The following is a 23,071-nucleotide window of genomic DNA, read 5'->3' on the forward strand; positions in this document are numbered from 1 at the left end:
AGTTGCCATGACATTTGATTTTATCACCCAACTTTGTGTTAGTGACAGTCTGTACTGGGATAATCTCACTCAATGCCTTTCCCCTCTGGCCTAAAGCCACTAAAGCAGTGTTTCCTTTAGTGGAAATGTACCTCAGAGTACATGTACCTCAGAGCGCTAGTCCTGTGAGATGCTCTATGAACAAAGCATTGATGGTCAAATAAATCTGAGAAACATGGAGACACTAGCCCTGCCATCCGATATTAAAGCTTCTATAGAGTCTTCCAGTAAAGAAACATCTAATTTATAGTCATCATTTCCCAAGTATAGTCAATCAAGAAATCCTTGGTGTATGTGTGTGTAAAACTTATTAAAATCTCATGGAATGGACTTTGGGAAACTTCAAATTAAGGTTGTAGTTTTAGCCAACATCTCTTGCATGTACTCTAAGTATCAGTCTGCCTCAGTGTGAAAGAACACCAGGAAGTGGTCTTAAAAGTGGCAATGCCAGGTGTGTGATGAAATTAGTACTTCTCAGTGTGAAATTTAAAGGTTTCAGCTGAAAATCAAGAATCTTGAAAACTAATTGAGTAGATACTTACATTGATGTCAGAACTATTTTTAAAATACAAATGGAAATTTGCCAGATAGTTACAATAAGGTCCTTTGGTTTTGGTAATTTCTACCAGGAACTATTCTGAATACAGAATCATGCGGTAAGACACACACTCACAGCACAGTGCACAGAATGATTCGCATCCTGACTCTTTCTTCCATTAAAAAGCTTCCTTTGAAGGCATTGATGGCTCCACTCATGGAAGATGTATAGACATGAGAAAGAAATCACAACAGAAAGTGTGAATTAACCCAACAGTCTTTCCAATTCATCTTTTCACATCTCCTGCTTTTAGACGGCACAATCTGAGTCTATGTATGTTGATAAGGGACCTATCATCAAAACTCTTGTAACAAGGAATCTTTCTCTGTTCTCTGGAAACTCAGGATAAGGAAGTGTGTAAGAGTGAACACTCTTCTGTTCTCTTAATATTGGGGAAACTGAAAGGGGTAACTTCTCCCCTCAACGCCGAATGAATAAACAATGGAGGCCAACTGTTGAGTCAGGAACGTAATTACTTTCTGTCAGAAATGCCTTCTGTAGACCTACAATTTGGGCAGAGTATTCTTCATCTTTCTGTTTCCTAGCTTTTCGGGATCACTTCCTTTTCAATAGCAAAATGTCACGGTGCTTCTTGGCAAGTGTCACTTTGTACCCTCCAGCTGCCTAAGGTTTGTGTTCTTCTTTAACTTAGTACAACGATGACTTCAAATCAGGAATAAAATGTTTCCCACTCTCCTGCCTTTGATTTGTCCAATTTGCTCCCTTTAAAAATCTCATCCTTCCCCAAATTAATGACAGTAATGCCAAATGCTATCATTCTCCACATTGGTACCAACAGGATCGAAAGAGTTATAAATATTTACAAGTCTCAGATCTTACTGATAAGCATAGACATGACTCAAATATATACAAGAATGAGGAAGGGGGGAGTCCTTCAAATGTTATCATTTATTTCAGGTTCAGAAATACAGCTTCACATTTTCACAATAGGTACACATGACCTTCAAGAATGATACAAGCTTTAGGAACTTGCTTCAAAAATTCCATTCATAGAGTCCATCCATATCTCAGCATTAAGAAAGCCTGAAAGTGCCAAGAAGACAGGGGAAAGTACTCTGGCTCCAATTAATTAAAGAATCAACAGAGAAGGCAAGATTTTGCTTCTGTACACTGCTTCTTAATATAAAAAAGCAAAAGAGGAGTTTGATTCAGAAAAGGGAGAGAAAAGAAACATACAGGCAAGCAAAACAAAGGCTGTACATGTAAAATTAAACACAAATCAAGTAATGGTGGAATTTCTGATTGGAAGGAATCATTTTTAGCAAATTGGCAACATACAATGTAAGAGATTAGACAGAGTAATTTTATCGTAATTTAAAAAACATTACATTAAGGAATTTGAGGGTAAAAATTAAAAAGGAATGAAGCCTTGAGCTGAGCCATGTGTGAAACCCCAGACCAGAGAGGTGAAAAGTCTCACCAATATACCAGTATGAGCAGGTCTTAAGACAAACAGGAGACTCTTCCTTGAGTTTCCTCTCTCTTGCTCTCATACATACATACATTCTTAAACATATATACAAATAGCAATGCATATACTACATATGCTTCAAAATACTCTTAAAATTTCACCATACAGAGCACCACATAATGTTAAACATACCAACTAGACAGGATGACTGAAGGCTCTAGAAGACACATTTGAGCTTTTAAGAAAGGAACGAGGGATCTAGTGAACCAATAACTGTTTCTTAGAAACCATCTAGCTTCATTCACATTAAACTCTGAGCTCACAGCTTGCAGTCCTCTTAGTGAAATGATATAAAACTCATGGCTTGAGTCTCAAATATTATCTTCTTTCATCGAGTTCCATAGTTTAGAGACCTACTATTTAAGCTTTATTCTTAATGTTAAGGAGATTCCTGTCCATTTCAAATAATTACATTGTTTGACAAACGAAAAATGTTTACCTGAAAAAGTGGATGGATGACCTGCCTCTGAGGTGTTACATAACTTCTTCCCTGCATTTTAAGCAAACTTACTCAGAAAATCCACTACTTGTATTATACTGCTGTATCCCTCTATTTTTATTTTTCGACAGTTACTGTAGAGAAAGAAAATGACTATGTAGACAAACTTAGCTTTTTAAGATTCACCTCAGCAATCTAAGAATAATTTATAATTCTAATCAGAGATCTTAAAGGTAGGTTTCCAGATCTTACACTTACTATGAGCTAGCTATATTGGCAAAGATAGTTTCTTCTTCGATAGCAATGCTGTGAATTTAGATGCAAATGCCTGTAGATGTTATTCTACCATGTTGTCGTGGAAGTTCTGAGCCTTGTGCCTCTCAGAATGAATGTAATCTGGAGAAAATTTTGTACACCTCGTGTATGTTATGAGAAATGAACCACTTTTATCACATATTATGGCAAATACTCTAAAGCTAACTCTTGTATTAACACAGTTTAAAAAATATATTCATACCCACACATACACACATGTATAAATATTTACACCCAAACATATACATATATATACAATACACACACAATCACACTCATGCTCATGGCATTTTAACAAGTGATTTTTAAAGCTACTTACCCACAGGGGCACAAAATACATGTACTTACACAAATTTACTATGTATATACTGTATACATAGGGACACATGCTTAGAAAATATGTGTGTACACAGAAAACATCAACATTTATCACATACTGGTATTAGGTCCCATTTCATATTTGAGAATTATGGCTACAGTCTATTCTAAAAAGTCATAAAATGAATCTATATGACTACTCTTTAATTCTAAGGTCAGAAGGCTTATAGTTATATCACAGGAACTTGGTTTTATTATAATGTTTTGGAATAGAGTGAGTTTGTATCTGAACAAGTAGGCAATTTGCTAACTAAACAGACCCTACTGCTCTTCTATGTTACAAAACACAGCTAAAAGCAATATTCAGAGGAGTAATCTTGGTAGATGATTTCTGGAAATTCAATATATCTGTTCTAAATCAATACTATTTCAACCATCTGTCCACAATTGAGTAAATGGCTATTCCAGTTAGTCAATAAGCATGCAAGAATTAGCATGTGACAATAAAATAGATTTACCCATCAAATAAACATATACAGTTTACTTTTCCAAATCCTAAAAACACTGTACGTTTTATTACACTAGACATGATGGGGCTACATCTGTTGTGTAGACAACATCAGAGCAATCAGGATGAAGTTACACAAAAGATCTGAAGTGTGTGGGAAATACTTAGAAAGCTCATTAAGCGACATTCCCATCTTAAGGCCTGATATGAACGCTGTACTTCACACTCCGCACATCCTAGAGCTTCTGACTTCATTTACATTGACATCTCCTTTTAGCAGGATACAAACCCTTTGGGAAATGGGATTAATACTAATCATATGACACAATACTGCAGTAAACTGAAAATATTCTCCAACATGACTGCTGAAATTCCAGGGGAGGCTGGGTTCTATTAGAAATAACTTAGAAGTAAAACAAAAATGTACACACAAGAAGAGACAATCGGGACAGTGAAACTGTGGGCTGATAATCTGAGAGCAAAAGCCAAAGGTGACAAATGCCATTGTTTATGACGCATAAAATCGGTGCAAAGAAACCTGGGGAAAAAAATCCCCAGGTTTCTTTGACATGGTTTGTGCTGATCTAAGAACACATCAGTGGTTATCCACAACATTCTCCTTTAACCAAAGGAAATTTTTGAAATACAGCAAAACGCAAAACCACATACAGCACAAAGCCAAACCCTGAAGTATATAATCTATTAGATGCCTATTTTAGAGAATTCAAAAGAAGGAGCAAAGGGGATCCTAAAAAAGAGGGAATTTTGTGAAAAGATATCACTTTAGACTATTCATTTTACTATGGATGTTTACTTAACTTATTTCCACTTAGCTGCAACACTATTTTAAAAATACAGTATGTATTTTGCACATCTGTTCCATTCACAAAGAGTTAATTTTTTTCCATGAGAAAAAAAAAGATATGAGAAGATTTAGGGTGGTGATTTAGGGCGGCATTCTTATACAGTCACTTGCAATTTAAAAGTTGAAATGCCCTTTTTGTAAATCTTGTATTCTCTGATTTTTGCCTAAGTGGACTAGTTTTAACCCTTTAGAATAAGTTCAAAACAATGCCATTCAACTTGGCAAGGTCTCTTTTTAATAATGGTTAAAAGTTTTACTTCATACTTTATGGGCGTCTGCTTTGGGTATAAACTACACAGGAAATTAAAGTTAACATACAAATCATGTTTGCTGCTTTCAAAGGGAGGTATTTCAGTTGGTTAAACCTGATTTAGTTCTGTAGAATATGAAATGGTGTCATGGGACACAACTATGCAGTGAATACTTGGTCTGCTGTCTGGGAACAGTTAGCAGACAAAATTCCGGTTGGCTTCTGGCTGTTTCCTACATGCTAATCATCTAGTTCTAGGTAGTCCAAAAGTCAGCCTCAAGACTGAACTATTAACCCTCAGACTAAGCTGCTCTTATAAATTTTAGAAATGTTAGAATTTGCCAATTTGCTTTAAATCTCGATGTCTTAATACTGTTTTCTGGAATGACCTGGAAAGAGACTCTGAAGTTGTCCGACTGTAGGAGTGTGAGCTCTGCTCTCAAACTAGGGCATCTTTTCTTTCCATTCCAGGTCCCATTCTTTAAATATGGCTATCCCATAGTAAGGCTCAGGATTTATTAAGAAAGCCTAGAACCGATTAAAAAGTTACATTAAACTGTTTAAAAGGTAGGCTAAATTTTTATATTAGGAAGTTAAATATTAGCATGGAAAGGGAGACATATTTTTGCACTAACTAACTAACTAAATCAACTGGAATTAGTGTTGAAGTATAATTAGCCATGCTTAAAATTAGATCAATATAAAAAATTAAATATTTTCCATATCAGCCTTCACTGTAACTTGTGAGGAGGTAAGTATATACGTGAATAAAGAAATTACATTTGTACAGACACTTCTAGAGATGTGATATTTTGCTTCTTCCTTGAACTCTGAAAGTAGCCCAATTTACTGACTGACTACCAAAAAACAAGCTTTAATTCACTGTTGAATATGCTTCTAGCTTGAAGCAAAACACATTGCCATGAGAAGCCCTCTAGAGCAAGCAATGCATTAACTTTTCCTTTGCAAACTACCTCATGCTTCTGGAAAAGTTTTATTTTTAAGGAATCCTAACTTTTAAAAAATCACTTCCTAGCAGTTTTATGAAATAAAGAGGAAGGAGAAAGGATCTAAATAGCTAATCATGGCGTAGGCGGAAACATGTATAATAGACAACATAATTTCCGTCAGTCAAAACAGAATGTGGAAAAATAAATATGTATCATTTAGGTCTAAGCCCACCATCTCTTATCTCTTAGGAATTATATTGAATGGGCTATCTGGTAGGTAACCTGGGAAAGTTGTCAAAGCAATTCCAAATATATGCCAGGGTAGGCCAATGGCCCACAAAGTAGCGGGCTGCTATACAATCTACTTTGGTTGATACAACATATAAAGCCTCAAAGAGTCAGCAGTTTTCAAGAGTCAAACCCCAAAAGTTTGACATATCATGAGCAATGAAGGTGAGTGATGAATGCATTAGTAAAACTGGTTACTTGCCGACTGATATCCACACATGCGACTACTCATGATTTACTGCAACGGTTACCAAATATTTTGCTTTTGCATAATTCATTAGTAATTAATTGCCATGCCAGACACTTCGTTTAGTCTAACAGGGAGGATTCTAGTGGACGGATTATAGTGGGACGAGTAGGTGATGGGGGTGGTCTCCGGCTAGAAAGAGAGAAAGAGACAGGTAAAGACACAAGTAGAATATCTAGCAGAAGGTTATCCCAAAGACACTGAGAAAGAGCCGTCACGCACATGCTCATGCACAGACAGGTCAGCAGGAGTGGCTGCCATTTGTAATAATTTAATACTGTCACCTTTCATTCACCTAGCATTTTTGTTTTTAAATGAGGTATTTTTTCATATACAAATGTTGCTAAAAACTGAAGTTGTCCCTCCCAATACTAATAAAAATATTAAGTCATTTAAAAGCCATCTGAAATACATGGCATATTTCTCAGTCAACAGAGTACGAAGCGTACTATGTTATGCCCACTCCAGGAACTAATAAGGTATTTAGGCCTCAGAGACTGATGGGGTTTGAATTTTTATTTCCCTTTAAGTAATATTCTTCTTATTTTTTCTCCCTGTCTGGATGTTAATTATCACTTCTCATTGTCTTTAGCAGTAGCTTTCTCCAATTTATTCTGTATTTTACTTCTAATTTGCTAAGCAGTAGAAAGAAAAATTAAGGTTTTTAGAGTTCTCCACAATAAGTGTAAACAGGCTCAAGGTGAGCGCCTGAGTAAACTGCATGAGCTCTGGTTCCTATTTTGGGTCCTAAACGTTTTATTCTTAGCAACAGTATTGCTCACTTTCTGGTTGGTAATGGTGTTTCTAATAGCTGAGGTTGCTGAATAAACTCCAGATAACGAAATATTACTATATCTGAGAATCTCAGCTTTACCAACTAATACTCTTTATTCCCTGAACCCATACATTTATTTCCTAAATGTATTAATAAGCTTTTTTGGGTGTGTACTTGACTTTATATGTCATATCTCAGAGAGTAATGTTTATAGTCAACAAAATTCAACAAATTCTGCAAATTGAAACCTTTCTTCTGGATAAAACTCTCCCATTGATTTTTTTCAGAAAGAACCCTTCTGGAATTACAGTCATGTCATGAAATTTTCTTCTGTATTGGACAGATTAAATTGGACACATTAAATTGATCAAATCAAATATTTTTTCTTAGGATGAAGGAGTGAAGTTAGAAAAGTTAAAGAAAATGGTTATGAAATGTTAAAAAATTACAGAGCTATAAGATAAAATTAGATGGTCAAGGAAAGATCAAAGCAAAAGAGCCCTTGTTGATTAATGGTACAAATACTGACCACTTAAGCACAAACTCATAGATCTTAGTAGAGTTTCTTTTGCCTCCTGTACTTGAAAAATGACCAGGAGGCTTGAGAGGAAAGGTTTCCTTGGGAAGGTGCGTTTCAGTTTGACCTCTTATACTAAGTCTCATTATTACTAAGCAGGCGCTCAGTTTTTGAAAGTGTAATTAGAGATACTTTATAGGCACAGTTATGAAACTAAACCAATCCCTACTAGCTCTTTAATTTGAGTAAACAAGTAAGTCCTTTTCCTGCAGAAAGGCTACCTGCTACCATGACCACCTGAAATGTTTCGGTAATTTCCTGCTGGGAAAAATCCTCCTATAATTTCCTTTTCACTTATGACCATGCAAAAACACCTGCGCTTTCACTAGCATACTGCTCATTTTCATTTGAAATGGCCATATTTGTTTAACTTATGTCCTGGATTTGAACCTACATCATTTTCTCCTTTGATGTGAAGTTTCCAGAGGCCAGAGGTCATGTCCACTTGAGCTGTTTCATAGAGTGTTTAGCAGGGTGTTGCCTTCAATTATGTTCTCAATGTTCTTTTGTTTATCTGCTGGAACCTGCTATTCCTCCCGCAAGACTCACCTTGGTGAAGTCTTCTCTGACCTACCTTTCCCTATCTTGATGCTTCTGTAGAATCTCAACATATTTCTAGAATTAGGTTTATATGCTTATTGCAACTGATTAGAAATGGGCTGTCTCACTCATCTTCATTTTCTTGTGGTGTCTAGCTCAGGGCTTGTCATTCAGCCACTGAATGTTTGACAAAATGAATAAATGAAAGTTACTCCTAGAAGTAAGAAACAACTTATGAATACTTGTGATAACCATTGATCTTTACATTATATTAAGGGGTTTTTTTTTGTTTTAGTAAATCATTGCTCTTGCAAAAAAAAAAAAAGCTACAATGGCATGTAGGATTTAGACTCTTGGAAACTCTACCTACAGGGTATTTGACTGCTCAGTTGTTCAGCAGATGTTTGGAATAAATAGTAAATCATAGGCTCTTCCTCAGGGAGTTTGACAATTAGTCACATAACCTATAGAAATATATTCTTAGCATTTAAGCAGTTACAGGAGGGGCAAGAGAGTTGGCCAGAATTTGAACTTGAAAAAGGGAAACTCTACCAGAGGCTTAATAATGGGATGGACTTAATTAGGGGATTTTATTTGAAAAAAGTGGATCTTAAATGACAATTGCAGTGAGGGGCAGAGTACAGTGTGGCATGGTGGGTTGGAAATTGTTTCATGCATGTGTGATAGCTTTGACCAAGGGTTGTAGCCAAGACAGAAAGGAATGCACACTGAGTTCTCTTCTGATCCTTTTGTTCTTGGCTTAAATGTCATTCCTCAGCACTTCCTGACCATCCTATAGTTTCCAACCACCACTCCTCATGGCTTCATAGTTTTATGTATATCATAGCACTTAACTCTGTTTGCCATTATGTATTTATTTACTAGATTATTGCCTGTGTCCTCCAGTAGATTGCAAATTTCTTGAGTGCAGAGATGACATATTCTGTATTTATTATGTATATTCATCATTGTATAATGTGGTTAGAAGGCAGTGAATAAATATTTATTAAGGGCTTCCCTGGTGGCGCAGTGATTGAGGGTCCGCCTGCCGATGCAGGGGATGCGGGTTCGTGCCCCGGTCCGGGGGGATCCCGCATGCCGCGGAGCGGCTGGGCCCGTGGGCCACGGCTGCTAAGCCTGCGCGTCTGGAGCCTGTGCTCCGCAACGGGAGGCCCGCGTACCGCAAAAAAATAAAATAAAAATATTTATTAAATAGTAGACAAACGAATGACTGAAAAGTACCTACACAAGGATGTTTAGCCAGGTTAGAGTACAGACCAGGTCAAGGTGAGCGGGTCCAATGAGGCCAGAGATGCAATCTTTTGAGGCATTTGTCAGAGGTTTATATTTGAGGCAGCAAGTTTACACAGAAGTCAAAAGATGTGGATTCTGGCTCCAACTGCCAGTATGTATAATCATTAATCACTAAACTTCTCTAAGCCTCAGTTTTCTCATCTATGACACAGGAGACTCAGACTAGGTGATCTATAACATGCTTCCCACTTATGCATTGCATGTATTATTTATTGAGCATGTACTATGTGGACTGTATTATGCTGCATGATTTTTAAAAACTCAAAACCTATTATTCATAGTGGAAGATGAATGGGATAAGAGAAGTATGCAAGTGGTTTTACCATAGCACCCCATTTATGTGGAAAAAAGGAGGCAAAATTTTGTAAGTCAGACTGAGAATATATTCTCAGAGCTTGAAAATACAATAATGTGGTCAAAGCAGGGGCAAATATGATTTTAACTGTGGCACATAAAATGTGAAAGTCATGAGAGAATGAAGGTCTATAATGGGGTTAAAGAAACTAGAAATTAAGTGAAGAGGTGGAATGGAGGAGTTCAGTGATGGAGACAGAGAATAGAAAGATTGAAATACTCTGATGGAACAGCAACTTCTCATTAATCTCCACCCCAATCTTTGGACCATGCTGATGGGACACAACAAGGTCAACGGTAATGGGCAATTGCACATAGAAGGCAAGGCAGGAGACCAGAAAAATATAACTTTCTGCTATGTGCCAGGTCTTTTGTTTGTCTTGTTTACCACTGTATCCCAGAACTCGGCGTCGCCTTTGGCTCATAATATTTTTTTCAAATAAATAAATCAGGAGAACCTATCCATTATGAGCACTTTTTTAAAAAAAATAAATTTATTTTTTGTTTTATTTATTTTTGGCTGTGTTGGGTCCTCGTTGCTGCGCGCGGTCTCTCCCTAGCTTCTGTGAGCAGGGGCCACGCCCCACTGCGGTGCGCGAGCCTCTCACCGCGGCGGCCCCCCCTGCTGCGGAGCTCAGGCTCCAGGTGCGCGGGCCTCAGCAGCCGTGTCACACGGGCCCAGCAGCTGTGGTTCGCGGGCCCCAGAGCGCAGGCTCAGCAGTTCTGGCGCACTGGCGCAGCTGCCTCGCAGCACGTGGGATCTTCCCGGACCAAGGCGGGAACCCGCGTCCCCTGCCTTTGCAGGCGGACTCCCAACCACTGCGCCACCAGGGAAGCCCCCCATTATGAGCACTTTAACGGAGTTCCTAAGGCATTGACTAGGCACTGCACACCTGTGTGGTGAATTAATGATAAAAAGAAAAAGAAAGATAAAATTTCCATCATGTTCTCTTAAAATAATTATAACATCTTTAAAATATGCTTGGTTTCAGGTTAAAGTAACCCATATATGTACTGAGTAATTAAAAATCCTAGAGTCTGTCAACCCTTGACTGATGGTAATTACAACAGCTTGCTTAGGTAACTACAATAGCATAACTGGCCATTATTTCAGGGAAAAAAAAACAACCCTAAAAAGTGTGTTCAAATGCTTCACTGTCTCGGTCTTAGAATGTTTAAGTAAAGATTACAGTGTTTCGGTGTTTTGTTTTGTTTTTTTTAATGTGTCAGTGTCATAGATTATGAAAGCTTATGATTACTAACTTCTTCACTATTTATATATAAAATAATTTTACTTATAAAAAAAAAGTCTGTCAACCCTACTGGAAGAAATGAGCATCATCTTATTTCTAAAAGAATAATCCCCCAATAATCTCTATAGAAAGCAATTCAAGAGAAGCATTAAGTTGTTCAGTGTGAATTTTCTTGTTCAGTGTGAAGATGTTTGCCAACTTCAACACCAGAAAAACATTTAAGGTTTACTGTTAAGGTTCATTTCATTGGTCTAGGTCCTAACCATTCAGAGTTTCCAAAGACATTCACCTCATAAGAGAGTTTATTTTGGGCCAAGCAGAGTTATTTGTTTTGTACCAAATTTTCCTCTGTTACTTTGTGCAGTGATGGGCTTCATTAAGTTACCCATTATATTGCAATGGAGCATCTTGCATCACTTAGTGTTTATTGAAACACTGTTGTGTGTGGGCGGCTTATGGTTACGATAGAAAAGCTATGTTTCTGCTTCCAAATCAAAGGGAAAGATGTAATACTTGACGTTGCATTTGTAGCTGCAGGGATGGACCGTTTGCAGTATTTTGGACAATGACAAATTTTGTAAGAAAGTCAAACGGTCACTTGGGGTGGGAGGCATGGTGGGGGAGCAACTGGCTACACTGATAAGAGAGAAGAATGGTCAGCTGTCTTATTGTTTTGTTCGATTCTCTTCTAAGAATGGAAGAACTAAATTCTCATCTGCTCTTCTTTGGGTTAACTGGTTCTCGGTATTCATGATGGGAGACTGTCTTAACAGGGGTGCATCAGAATGGGGGTGAGGATGGAAGCTACCTTTCCTCTAGCTCCCTGCTTCCTGGTAATCAGCATAACACTGATTACTGAAATGGCTTGGTCTTTCTGCCCCTGCCCTTATTCCTCTTCAAGATGGGAAGTGGGATTTATCTATCTGGCAAGTATGTGAGCCAGCCTGGGTCTATGTAGCTCAGGCTCTGTCCTTTCCTGTGCTTAAAACAAGATATCATGACTCCCAGGCCAGGATTCTTTCTATTGGGCAGTTATGTTGGCATGTTCTAAGGCTATGGTCCTCAAACTGGACAGTGCATCAGAATTCCCCAGAGGACTTGTTAAAACACAGGTTTCTAGGTCCCACACAGAATTTTTAAAGGGGTGAGATATTTCTAGCAAGTTCCCAGATTATGCTGATGCTGCTGGTCCTGGGATAGTGCTTTGAAAACTGTTCTAAGACATAATAAATGATTTTGTCCTTGCTTCATTAGCAATTCATTTCACTTGCCAGGTAAAGTAAAAGCAAAAAGAGAAAGTGCTGGAAAAAAATCTTAAGAAAGATGAAGAAATGGTTGTAGAAATACTTTGATACCTTTGGAAATTAGACTCAAGCATGGGTCAGTTTTAGGTTTATTTTATAAAGACAAAGATATTATGCTATGGTAGTTTTCTTGTTAGTCATCACCAGAAGAATAACTACTTGTTTAGGGAAGCTTGTATTTGCTCATGAAAATGGCAGTAGGTATAGAAACTAAGCACATCTAACCATGCATTCCAAACTCTCATCTTTGGAGAGGGTATGATTGAAATCCAACCTAGTTGGCTAGGTGGACCCAAATTTAAAAAAAAAAAAAAAGGAAAACCCTCAAAAAAGTATTCAAAGATTGATACTTCTAGGGGAATGCTATCTGCCTAAGAGGATAGTTATTTGCATTAAAAAAGGATATGCAATAGGCTTCATTTATACCGTTAAGTTCTACTTATTAGATATAGGTGAAGCTTTAAGATATAACTGTCTCAAAATTTAATTTACAGATAATTGCATTTAGGATCATGAGAGAGTTATACATCTCAGGTTTCCAGGAGCCATGAGAATCTAATACCAACTTGCACAACTTTATTTTTTTTTTTTTTGGCGGTACGCGGGCCTCTCACTGTTGTGGCCTCTCCCGCTGCGGAGCACAGGCTCCGGACGCGCAGGCTCAGCGGCCATGGCTCACGGGCCCAGCCGCTCCGCGGCATGTGGGATCTTCCCATACCGGGGCACGAACCCGCGTCCCCTGCATCAGCAGGCAGACTCTCAGCCACTGTGCCACCAGGGAAGCCGTTGCACAACTTTTTAATTTTATTGATGAAACAGATCAAAAAAAAAAAAAAATGAAGGTTTTTCTCTACCTAAGCACAAGAAGTAAGGCACCTCCTTTTTGAGGGCTACATTGGACGAATTTCTTAGAAAACAAAAGAGAAAAAAAGCAAAAACTGCTTCTGAGTTTTCTAAAATTGTGAAGAGAGCCTCCCACAGTGCACTCTGCTGCGTTCGGCTCTAGAGTGGCTCCAGGCAAAAATGGCTCTGGTGGCGTCAGAATCAGTTGAGTTGGGAGATGCCCATAGTATCTCCTTCCCAGGAACGGAAACGCCTTTCTTCTCCACGACCCTCTTGAATTACTTAATCCTTGCATCATTTTTCAAAGTTTAAGGCATCTGAACAACGTTATAAGCTTTCCTAAAACCTGAGATTACTCCTTACCCTGCCTGCAGCCTTCCACAGCACCTGCAGGGGGCAGTGTCCCTACCAGAAGTTCAAGAACATGAATGAGTGAACATCCCCAAGGATAAATCAGACAGGAGCACGCCTCCCGGTGAAATGGAAAGGTAACTAACTATGACCCAGGACTTCCTCTTGCTAATGTCTGCTCTAAGAGAACAGGTTATGGGACACAGCGTTTTAAATTTCAGCATTGTGTTGTGCTTTGCTTCTCGATTTGAGCATTTATTCAAAAAACAGGTTTTACACGTCTAAAAAATCTAAGGCTAATAAGTTCAGAAAAATGCTATAAACAGTCATGATTTTGTCCACATGGAAGATAATATTTTGTAATTTATTATCAAAAATACTATAGGATGCTATCCAGCATATTTTTGGCCTTTTAGCTTTAGTAACAGAATAAGCCAATACTGTCCAAGAATAGTTTACAGTAGATGTTGGAAAGAACAGAGAACTTGGAGTCCATTTAAAGGATTCAAAAAATTCTCTAATATGATTCTTGCTACATTTTAGAGCCAGCATTTCTTTCCCCTGTGAAAATGAACCCACGATTTTATAATGTATGCTATTGGGAAAGTATGAATCAATTGATAGACTTTGAAATAAGAACATAAGGAGAAAAACAGTCCACAGTTTTTATTTGATGATGCAAACATATAGTATACTGTATAACTTAGTCTCTGAGATAAGTGCTAATATAACCTACCTTGCCACACTTTCCTTACTTTATTTTAAGTATCTGACTTGGATTTCACCCGTAAGGATGGTACTGATAAACCCACTTCTGTGGCTGCAGCAAAAAGGCAGCTTAAGGGATGATTTACCCACATTAAATCTGCTCAGTTTATGAGCTGTAAAAAGAATTAGCCAGGCAAGGTTTTCAACAGAACAGAACAAGAGAGAAAGTGTGTTTAAATTGTTTCTTAAAATACACTAAATATTGGGCTAATTCTAAAAATAAACTTTGATTAAACACCAAACATCAACACATTTTGTTTTCTTTCATTACCTCAATAAGCCCTGTTTATGTGCTAGGTGCTGTATTAAGAGTTAGAGGTACAGAAATAAAGACAGTCGCTGCCCAGGAGTTTCTACTTGAGCTGGGAAGAGAGACAAGTAAACAGTGTCCACAGTTGGGTAAGTGCTACGGCAGGATTATGCCTCAAGAGTTTCAGGGACACCTGGAGTCTTAGCCTGGGGATGGAAAGAGGTTGGAGGATTGGAAGGACTTGAAGAAAACAAAACAAGTTGAGGGGACTGGCATTCCAGGAATAGGAGATAGTATGTATGAAGGGAAAAAAAGCTAGAAAAAGTACTGTCAGTTTGAGAAATCAAGTATTGTCTTATTCTTTAGCACAAGTGGCAAAATTACTTGTTTTGCTCCAAGTCCTAATTCTTAAAACAAATAACTTTTGGAGGGCTTTTAGTTGTTTTAAAATATGATTCCTAAAAAGCATTACTTCTGAGATTAATTTTTATATTTTAGCTTCTGTACTGTATCACTGACGACAGATAAGTTGGGTAGAGAAAAAGACTAAAAGGTATGCAGAGAAGCAGAAGGTAAGAGGAATACAGTGATGAGAAAACTACATAGAGAGAGAGGATGTGGCTTTTAAAGAGATTTACACACACATGGCTATTGAAAGAAGTTAGGCAGTGTCCCCTCGGAAGACTTTCTCTCTCTCTGTCTCTCTCTCCCCCTCCTTCCCTTCCTCCCTTCTCTCTCCCTCTCTCTCTCTTTTTCAAGAAATGCCCAAAGAGATCTAAGAACTTACATGCTGTATGTAGAAACCTACTCCCATTGATGGTAGCTGGGGTAAAACTATTTCTAACCCTCTTCATCTTCTTCTGTCCTCTTCTCCCTGCCCTTCCCCTCACTCCCACCCCAGGCACCAGGGGAAGGGGTTGGCCAACTCAGACATCTGGGGGAAGGAGGAGAAGTTGGGAAGGAGGTGCTAAGGACTAGCTACTGGGAGAGGCAAACTTCTACTTCTGAGATGCATATTCCTTTGTCATCTCAACTCAGGCAGAAGAAGCAAAACAAGCAAGGATGGGGAGGGAAAAGGCAACACTGGATCTCTATAAGAAAGTGTAAAATTCATTTCTGCTTTGGAAAGGTGGAAAAGACCTTTTGCCCCTTTCTGATAGAGAGCAAGAAGCTTTCGGGCATGATATCTGACGTGGGGCCTTATCTCAAAGAGGGTAAATATGTAATTAGGAATACTGATGCAAAAGTTAACTTTCCAATTCCTCTTATTTTTGTAAGAACAACAACAAGAAAAAACTGAGCACAGGGAATTTGAAGACTTACAGAAGATTTACGTTGTGCCAGCGTTTCATTTCTGCCTGACCTGTGATACCCGGTGAATTAAAAGGCCAGTTTTAAATGCACCATGTGGTATTTTTCCGGTCACTCGTATCAGTCAGAGTGGAGAAAATGGAGACGAGTTACTGTTTACTAATTAGAATCCCAGTGATTAAAAAAAAAAAAATTCCAGCAGGAGGAGCTCTAACATGCCTTAGAGTTCAAATTTTAAAAACAAAAAAGTTGAAAGCAAACAGAAAAACAGAGAGGCGGTGTGCCTTGCAAGCTGCCATGTCAGTGAACAAATATGTGACCGAGTCCAATTAAATGCTTAGTGCGAAGCCAAGTGATGATACTGGTGGAGACAGAACGGCCCACATTTTCTCCCTTCCACGAGTCTCCTCGTCCTGATGCAGTTAAACTGGGAACGGATCTGCGGTGTTAGCTCTTACAAAAGAGGGAGCAAAAGGCTGCTTTCTGGGCAAGTCTAGAAGTTATTCTTTTTCTCTTGAAGTGTCATATTGTTGCTAAATGAGTCTTTGATGATGGCTCAAAAACCGCATTTTAGAATGAAATTTTTCATTGGTGTTTGAAGGCACTACGAAAACTCCTGTATGTTCGTCTCCTTTACTCAGTGGCTTGTTGGGTGTTTTTTTAAAATGAGGGAAATTCTGTGTTTGTAAAAACTGGTGCTAAAAGGGCAAGGAATCATATGTCCCCTGGGCCATGTAAAGAGTCTGCAGAAAGAACTAGAGCTTTCTAACACATTCACATACATCAACTGGAATACAAAGAATTTACTCAGGAAAACAGTGAGAAGCATATGAATTTAACAGTTACCGGATTTTTAGGGTAAGCCTTTCCATTTTGGACAGTGTTGTGGGAGAGGAATAGACGAGTGGGCGTACAGTATGATCAGAATTACTTAACCTGAAGGAAAGTTTCAACCAATCCCTTTTAATCGCTCGCCAACAAGAAGTCAAACTTTTTGTTTTACACCTTAGTGGTATGCCCACGTTTAAAAATTTTATACAGGCTCCTACAGAAAATTTAACTGGACCAATTCAGACCAAAAGTCACTAAATAAAGCTAGTCTAGACGGAAAAATCTATGAAAACCATATGTCTTTTAGGCATCTGTCTTACAAAAACTGCCATCATCTTGGAGAAATAGTTCACAAAATATGCTTTTAGGAAAACACGACTGTAACGACCATGGGAGCTGTGCTTAAGAAGACGGCTGGACTTGGAGAGAGTAAAGCCAGAATGTTTACAAATGAAAGGCTCTCATTTCTACATATATCTGTCTGTAAACATCACTGAGAGGATGGACAAAGGCAGGTATAATTTATATTTCCACTATTCTAGAAGGGATCAAAAAAGTTTACAGTTTTGTTCCTCCACATCACCACAGAATGTTAGGCCAAGGGAACTCAAAGCAACTCTATTCTCACTCACAGAAAACTGTTTTGAATAATGTTGTACATGGATGAGGCCAAAGAACCAGAACATTTTCTTCTGATTATTACCTCATCCTGCTGGCCTGCCAAACACAGCTAGAAGGCAGGTGTCAGACAGAAGTAACCAAAGGAAGACTGTCCTGTATAACTGGGTGTAGGGCCCAACTGACAGACAAGGGGAATCAGAAGGACTGGGGTACAAAGCAGGAGTGCAATGAGAATGCAGTAAAAAGAAATGTCCTAAAACCTTGCCTTTCCGATTTAACATTGCTTTCTGGACTGGAGACAACGGTCAGTGCTACCTTCCTTATTCTAGCTTCAAATTTTTGTACCTCAAAATGCACTTTAATAAGTGGTATGAAATCTATAGACAAAAATAGAAAAGTTAACTCTAATGATAAAAATGACATCATTTTGACAGAAACCTGAAGAGTCTCCGGAGACTGTGAAAGTATTTGTAAATTGCAAAGATTCCTTGGGACCCTCAAGAATATTTTGCTGAGACTTCTTGCTCTACAGGGAAGGGAACAACACAGTAACAATGGTCATTGGTATGAGTGCCCCATGTGTTGTTCACACACCTAGAAGACTGGATAAACACTATATATCAAATAGAAAAGGTCCCGGGTTGAAGGAGGCGAGTACAGTAAAAAAAAAGAGGGAAATCTACAAGGTGGCATCAATCACACACCAAAGTTTTAAGCAAAAGCAAGAAACACGATTTCAACATGTTTATTCAAAGATACGGTGCTTTAAAATGAGTTTTCAAATACTCATTAGTTTTCGAGTATTAAGATGGTAATGGGGTAGAGTGTTTGAAATATTAAAACAAATCAAGCAATCATATCAACAACCCTCATTACAGGTCCCTAAACTGAACTGTAGAGCATTTAAGTAGGTTAATCAAATTCTACTGATGAATCACAGGGATTTTTATGGTCCATTAATTTCAGTCCTGAGTATTCTGATACTACTATTGTTAGAGCTAAAACTGTGAGTTTGCTTTCTTTTAAGGGCTATGTACAGTATGGATTTTATTGTGACCTTAGACCGAGATACGTGCAGGGAAATTAGCGCAGTGGTTTCTCTAGTTAACACATTTACTAATGTTTCCTTAATTTTCCACCCCAAGAGGCAATAATTAATGTAGAATTGGCCTCACATGAAGTTTTATTATTTTAGTTATTAAAATATTTTCCAATACTACTAAGAAGCAAGAAGAAATTCTAGTTGTTTTAAAAATAAGTAGGCGTTTTCCTCAGTTTTTATAGCTTTCCTCCATGAATGGTGGTCTAAAGGCAAAGCAGTGTGCAGACTTTCTGGCGGAGACCCTTGAACACGAGACTAGGAGGAGATTTATTTGAGGGAAAAACTTCATTCACTTTTAAAACTGGCTTTGAGAGTAATCCTAATACAAAGTTAAAAAAATACACGTGGTACAGAATATATCTTACATAATTATCCATTCCCAAGTGGAATAATTCCATTTTAGGTTCTTGGGCTGCAAAATACCTTTGAAAAGGCTTTCCTGTCTCCTACTCTCATAAAACGTCTCATTCTAGATGAATGCAAAATTCACTGAAATTTAGATAAGGCTGATCATGAAAATCTGAAACCTAATACAGGTAGTATTTACATGGTGGAGGCAACTGGCATATTTGATTGTAAAATATGATTATTTTCCAAATCATATTCAAAGCCACCTGAGGTCTCCTTTCTCTTGGTTTTCAACACTGCCATAGAAGCTTGGGGATTCACTTGTGGTGGTATATCTAGTTGGTGGTTATCTAGTCTTTAGCTGATTCTCTGTCTCAGTTGGTTCATTAGCCTTTCTACAAAAAACAAAACAAAACAAACAAAAAAAAATAGGAAAGGGATGAAGCATATTTCTAAATTTTATATTAACTTGCATATTTACTGGGTTCCCATAATAGCAGCAAGAACAGTATTATCCTGTTTTTCAGTGTTTAAACTAATCCCAATGGGGGAAAATGCTGATGTCACAAAGATTTGGAATTCTCCACGTGTCTGAGCAATTAAAATCAAGAAGGCCTGGCCTTGTCATTGACCATGAATGATTGAGAATTTTGCTATTTGCCATTTTGATTAAGGATTTTTTTCCTGATCCTTGGATGGAATGTGTTCTTTCTAGAATTCATGTGAGCAGATAATTTTGACTGGAAAACAGGAGTGGACATTTCCTGGTGTTCATGGGAATGGTTAAAAACTAATTTCAGAAATTAGAGCACTTGTTATTTGCAGGTTTGCCTATCATGTGGCTCTGACGCCTGAAAAGTAGCCAGAAAGAAAAGAAAGTACTGTGCCATGATAAGGCTGCCTCAGTTCCTTGTGGCTTTGGACTTTGCCCTCTGTAGGAATTCTATTTCTGGTCAGAGTTGCCATATGATCTAAACTTCACCTAAATACCGGTAATGTGGCATCAGTACACATGCAGATTCTTGCAAACCCAATGCATTTCCAACACCCCGCCAACCCCACCCCCCGGTCCCCTGCATTTAAAAATACTGGCCAGACCAAAAGTGTAATATTCTTTGGGAAACAGCATTGGGTAAGCCAGGTGGATTTCATTTGGCAACTAAAGGGTGTAAATATGTGTTTAGATTCAGAGGTTCCCCTAGACAATGGTTACAATATGTTGGCTAGAGTAAGCTAAAGGTTTTAACGTTGGGCATTTAAAAATTCTATGTTTAAGCAGCAGTAAAGTTATGACAAGCAGACAAAAGCCGTCAAACCCTCAGTTAAATCCTCAACTCCTTTCTCATTCTGCTGGAGGGAGGCATGTAAAGCACATTCTGAGAGAAAGATGCAGCATTTACATTTTCATGTTTAATTTCCTGGCTATCGGCTAAAGCAGCTCCAGTAAGCTAAATTTCACTTCTAATTTCTCCTCGTAGCTGATAAGTCAGAGGGAGGAAGAGGCGTCCAGCAGCTCATTCTTGGAGTTTGCTGCTTATATAAAATTTAGAGGTGAAAGAGCCATGGATCATGTTGTGCCATGAATCTCTCAAGTCATTGAAAAGCATGCCATCTGACCACAACTGCCTGAAAATGAAGATTTTCCCTGTAAAATCATTCTTTTCTGACAGTGAGGGAGACAAAAGAGGGCAGTGATGAAACAGAAGTACTAGCTTGTGTGTGTCTACAAGACTGTGGGTCTGCTTACGCTGGGTAGAATTCTTTTCTCCAAGCTGACATCAACTTATATATAGGAACATTCAGCAGATTCCAACTGGTGACAGTTTGCTGCTGAGTGGCTGCAGGAAGAAAAACAATTATTGGCTGTGCGTTTTTCACTGGTCAGTGGCTCTTGTGCCAGACTCCCGTCTTGGCTGTCTTCCTCAATCAGGTGAAACCAGGGGCAGGATTAGGTACCCTGAAACTCAGAAAGGCTTTCCCTACACTGTTGAAGCTTAGCAATTTAGAGTGCCAAACGAGAACAATGACAGAGCTATTTGCTATTCTTGGTCGTGGGACATGGAAGCAGTTGTTCCCTTAACTCAATGCCAGTTAGCATGGGGCTGGTATGGTATATGCTATATTGTTATATTTACTGCCCTGCTGCCTGTCTGCATTTCTGCTGTTTGTACTTTGCCTCATGCAGATCCTTTCTTATTTTCCATTTTCTTGTACACTCCTGCACCATCAGAAGTTTGGAAAAGTAAGATAAGGGGCACATTGAAAACTGAAAGGCAATCTGAAATCTACCTTGACACATCTGCAAAGCTCCCAAATTCCTGGGCCTTGCCTAAACAGACTGCCAGTCATTCTGGACTGTGGCGGGACGCAGATGTTTGTGTAAAGTAGACTCAAGTTTGCTATACCCAAGAAGGAAACCACCAGGCTAATTTTACTTCCACTTGAACCAGAATGAAACCAAGACCTGAAGAATGAAAACCTTTGACATTAACCATTGATTCACTTCAGTGAATTATTATGTTACAACCAGAATCACTGTGGCATTTGAATGATTTTGATGAAATATCTAATTGTGGGGCTCAGATTAAATTGGACGCTTTTCTTTAGTGAGCAGCTTGTGGCCAAATTCCCATTTTCATTACAATATGTTAAGCATCGTGACAACTCATGTTAAACCTGCAACAAATTATTAATTACATTTGGGATTTCTGTAACTAATTTTGTTACATAGTAGCCTCATGAGATGCCTTAAATACTAAGAGTCAGAAAGAACGCCTCAAAGCTGTTTCTATTCTCAGCAATTATACTTTGTAAAAATCCTTGCTTGACTTTTAAATCCAGTTGCTAAATATAAAAACTGTTCCCTGAAAAATCAGAACACCTAATCATATTTTTATTTGTTTGTTCTTTAAAGGAGAAGGATGTCGAGGAAAATAGAAAGCTCATGGCTGAAATCAGAAATCACAAGATGAATTCATCACTTGTCCAAAGACACTCAGCTGCTAAAAGAAGTCGTACTCTTAGAGGGCTGTTGAGGAGGAAGTAAGTCAGGGTGTTTCCAGTACATGACTGCTGGGGAGTCAGACAGGCTAGTCCCACAAGTCGCTTAACTGTCCGTGAACCCTGAGCCCACAACTTCAAGGCTCGGCAGCTTCGTCCTTCATGGCACCAAACCTTGATATTAGGGATGCAAAGACACACTCATAAGAATCATGGGTTTGCTCTTACTCAAAATTCAGGGGACTGGCTGAAAACAAAACAGGGAGACCTTATCTCTAGGTGAAAGGGATTCTGTGTTAACTGTCAATTAAATCAACATATAAAATACGTAAAAGAGATATGGTACAGAAGAGCATCAGGGTCAAACATTTAAAACCAGATTAAGCTAAACTGTAGAGAACCAAATGGCTTTTACCTCTGTAAAAAAAAGAACATGAGTGCATGGATTGTCTCTTCATGTAGAGAAACTGATGTACCTTTTGCCATGGTTGGTTGAGTAGTAAATTACTGAGAATGTGGGGCTGTGATGAGACTCTCAAAGTGTGCATGTAAAGTCAGGGAAACTTTGTAAGTCATGGAAGGAGCATAAGTGGGAGGCCCTGGGATAATCTTGATGCTATTCCAGGGCTGTCTCTGCAGTGCAGGGACCCCAGTTTCACCATGGGCCTCACCAGAGAGTCTTTCTGTGGAGCATTTCTTGGTTTCCATGCTGTGTTTCTGTCATGTGAATGAGCTGGAGTAAAAGCTAAGTCCTTTCCTCTGATTCACTTTTGTCATTTTTAAAAGACACCATCAGACTTGGTGACAGGGGTGGTTAAAAGAAAGGACTTCTATTTTTCAAAAAAAATTTTTTTTTTAAATAGAAGACTGGATGATGAGGTAAATGAAGTTTGCTTTTCCTTGGTTAGAGACCCTTCCTCCTACCCTTATCCCCTTTTGACCGTTGCAAAATAGCCTAGTCCAAGGAAAGGGGAGAAGACAAATGAGTGAAATAATGCCAGAGTCGGCTGTTGCCAGGAAAAACACACTCTGATTCAGTTAATTTGTTCTGTTAATGTCAAAGGCTGTGATTCCCAATTAGCTAATTTTAAGAAGCTGTAACCGAAAATAGCTACATCAGCCCTAAAGTTAGTGTTTGGTGAAGATTAGGATCTTCAAGTAAGAGAATAGGGCCCCTAAAGAGGTACTGATGTCTGTTTAAGATCATGTTGCTCAACAAG

At 38.5% G+C, this 23,071-nt stretch overlaps 1 protein-coding gene across 9 annotated transcripts in view; it reads right to left on the minus strand.

Moving 5' to 3' along the window:
* The window catches only part of DNM3 (dynamin 3), a 569,209-nt gene that overhangs the window by 3,031 nt on the left and 543,107 nt on the right, over positions 1–23,071 (minus strand). For 3 of the 9 annotated variants that reach the window (XM_029227256.1, XM_029227255.1, XM_029227254.1), the window contains one exon: positions 1,529–6,441. The exons of 4 other annotated variants lie outside the window; for them this stretch is intronic. In XM_029227256.1, the coding sequence (XP_029083089.1) occupies positions 6,372–6,441 (70 nt within the window). In that variant the 3' untranslated portion in view covers positions 1,529–6,371. Of the gene's footprint in view, positions 1–1,528; positions 6,442–19,859; positions 22,026–23,071 lie in introns of those variants that run through there. 2 more of the 9 variants (XM_029227249.1, XM_029227253.1) reach the window with 2 other exon arrangements.

The sequence above is a fragment of the Monodon monoceros genome, unplaced genomic scaffold, assembly GCF_005190385.1.
Source record: "Monodon monoceros isolate NGI ecotype Baffin Bay Population unplaced genomic scaffold, NGI_Narwhal_1 Super_Scaffold_18, whole genome shotgun sequence".
NCBI classification, from domain to species: Eukaryota; Metazoa; Chordata; class Mammalia; order Artiodactyla; family Monodontidae; genus Monodon; species Monodon monoceros.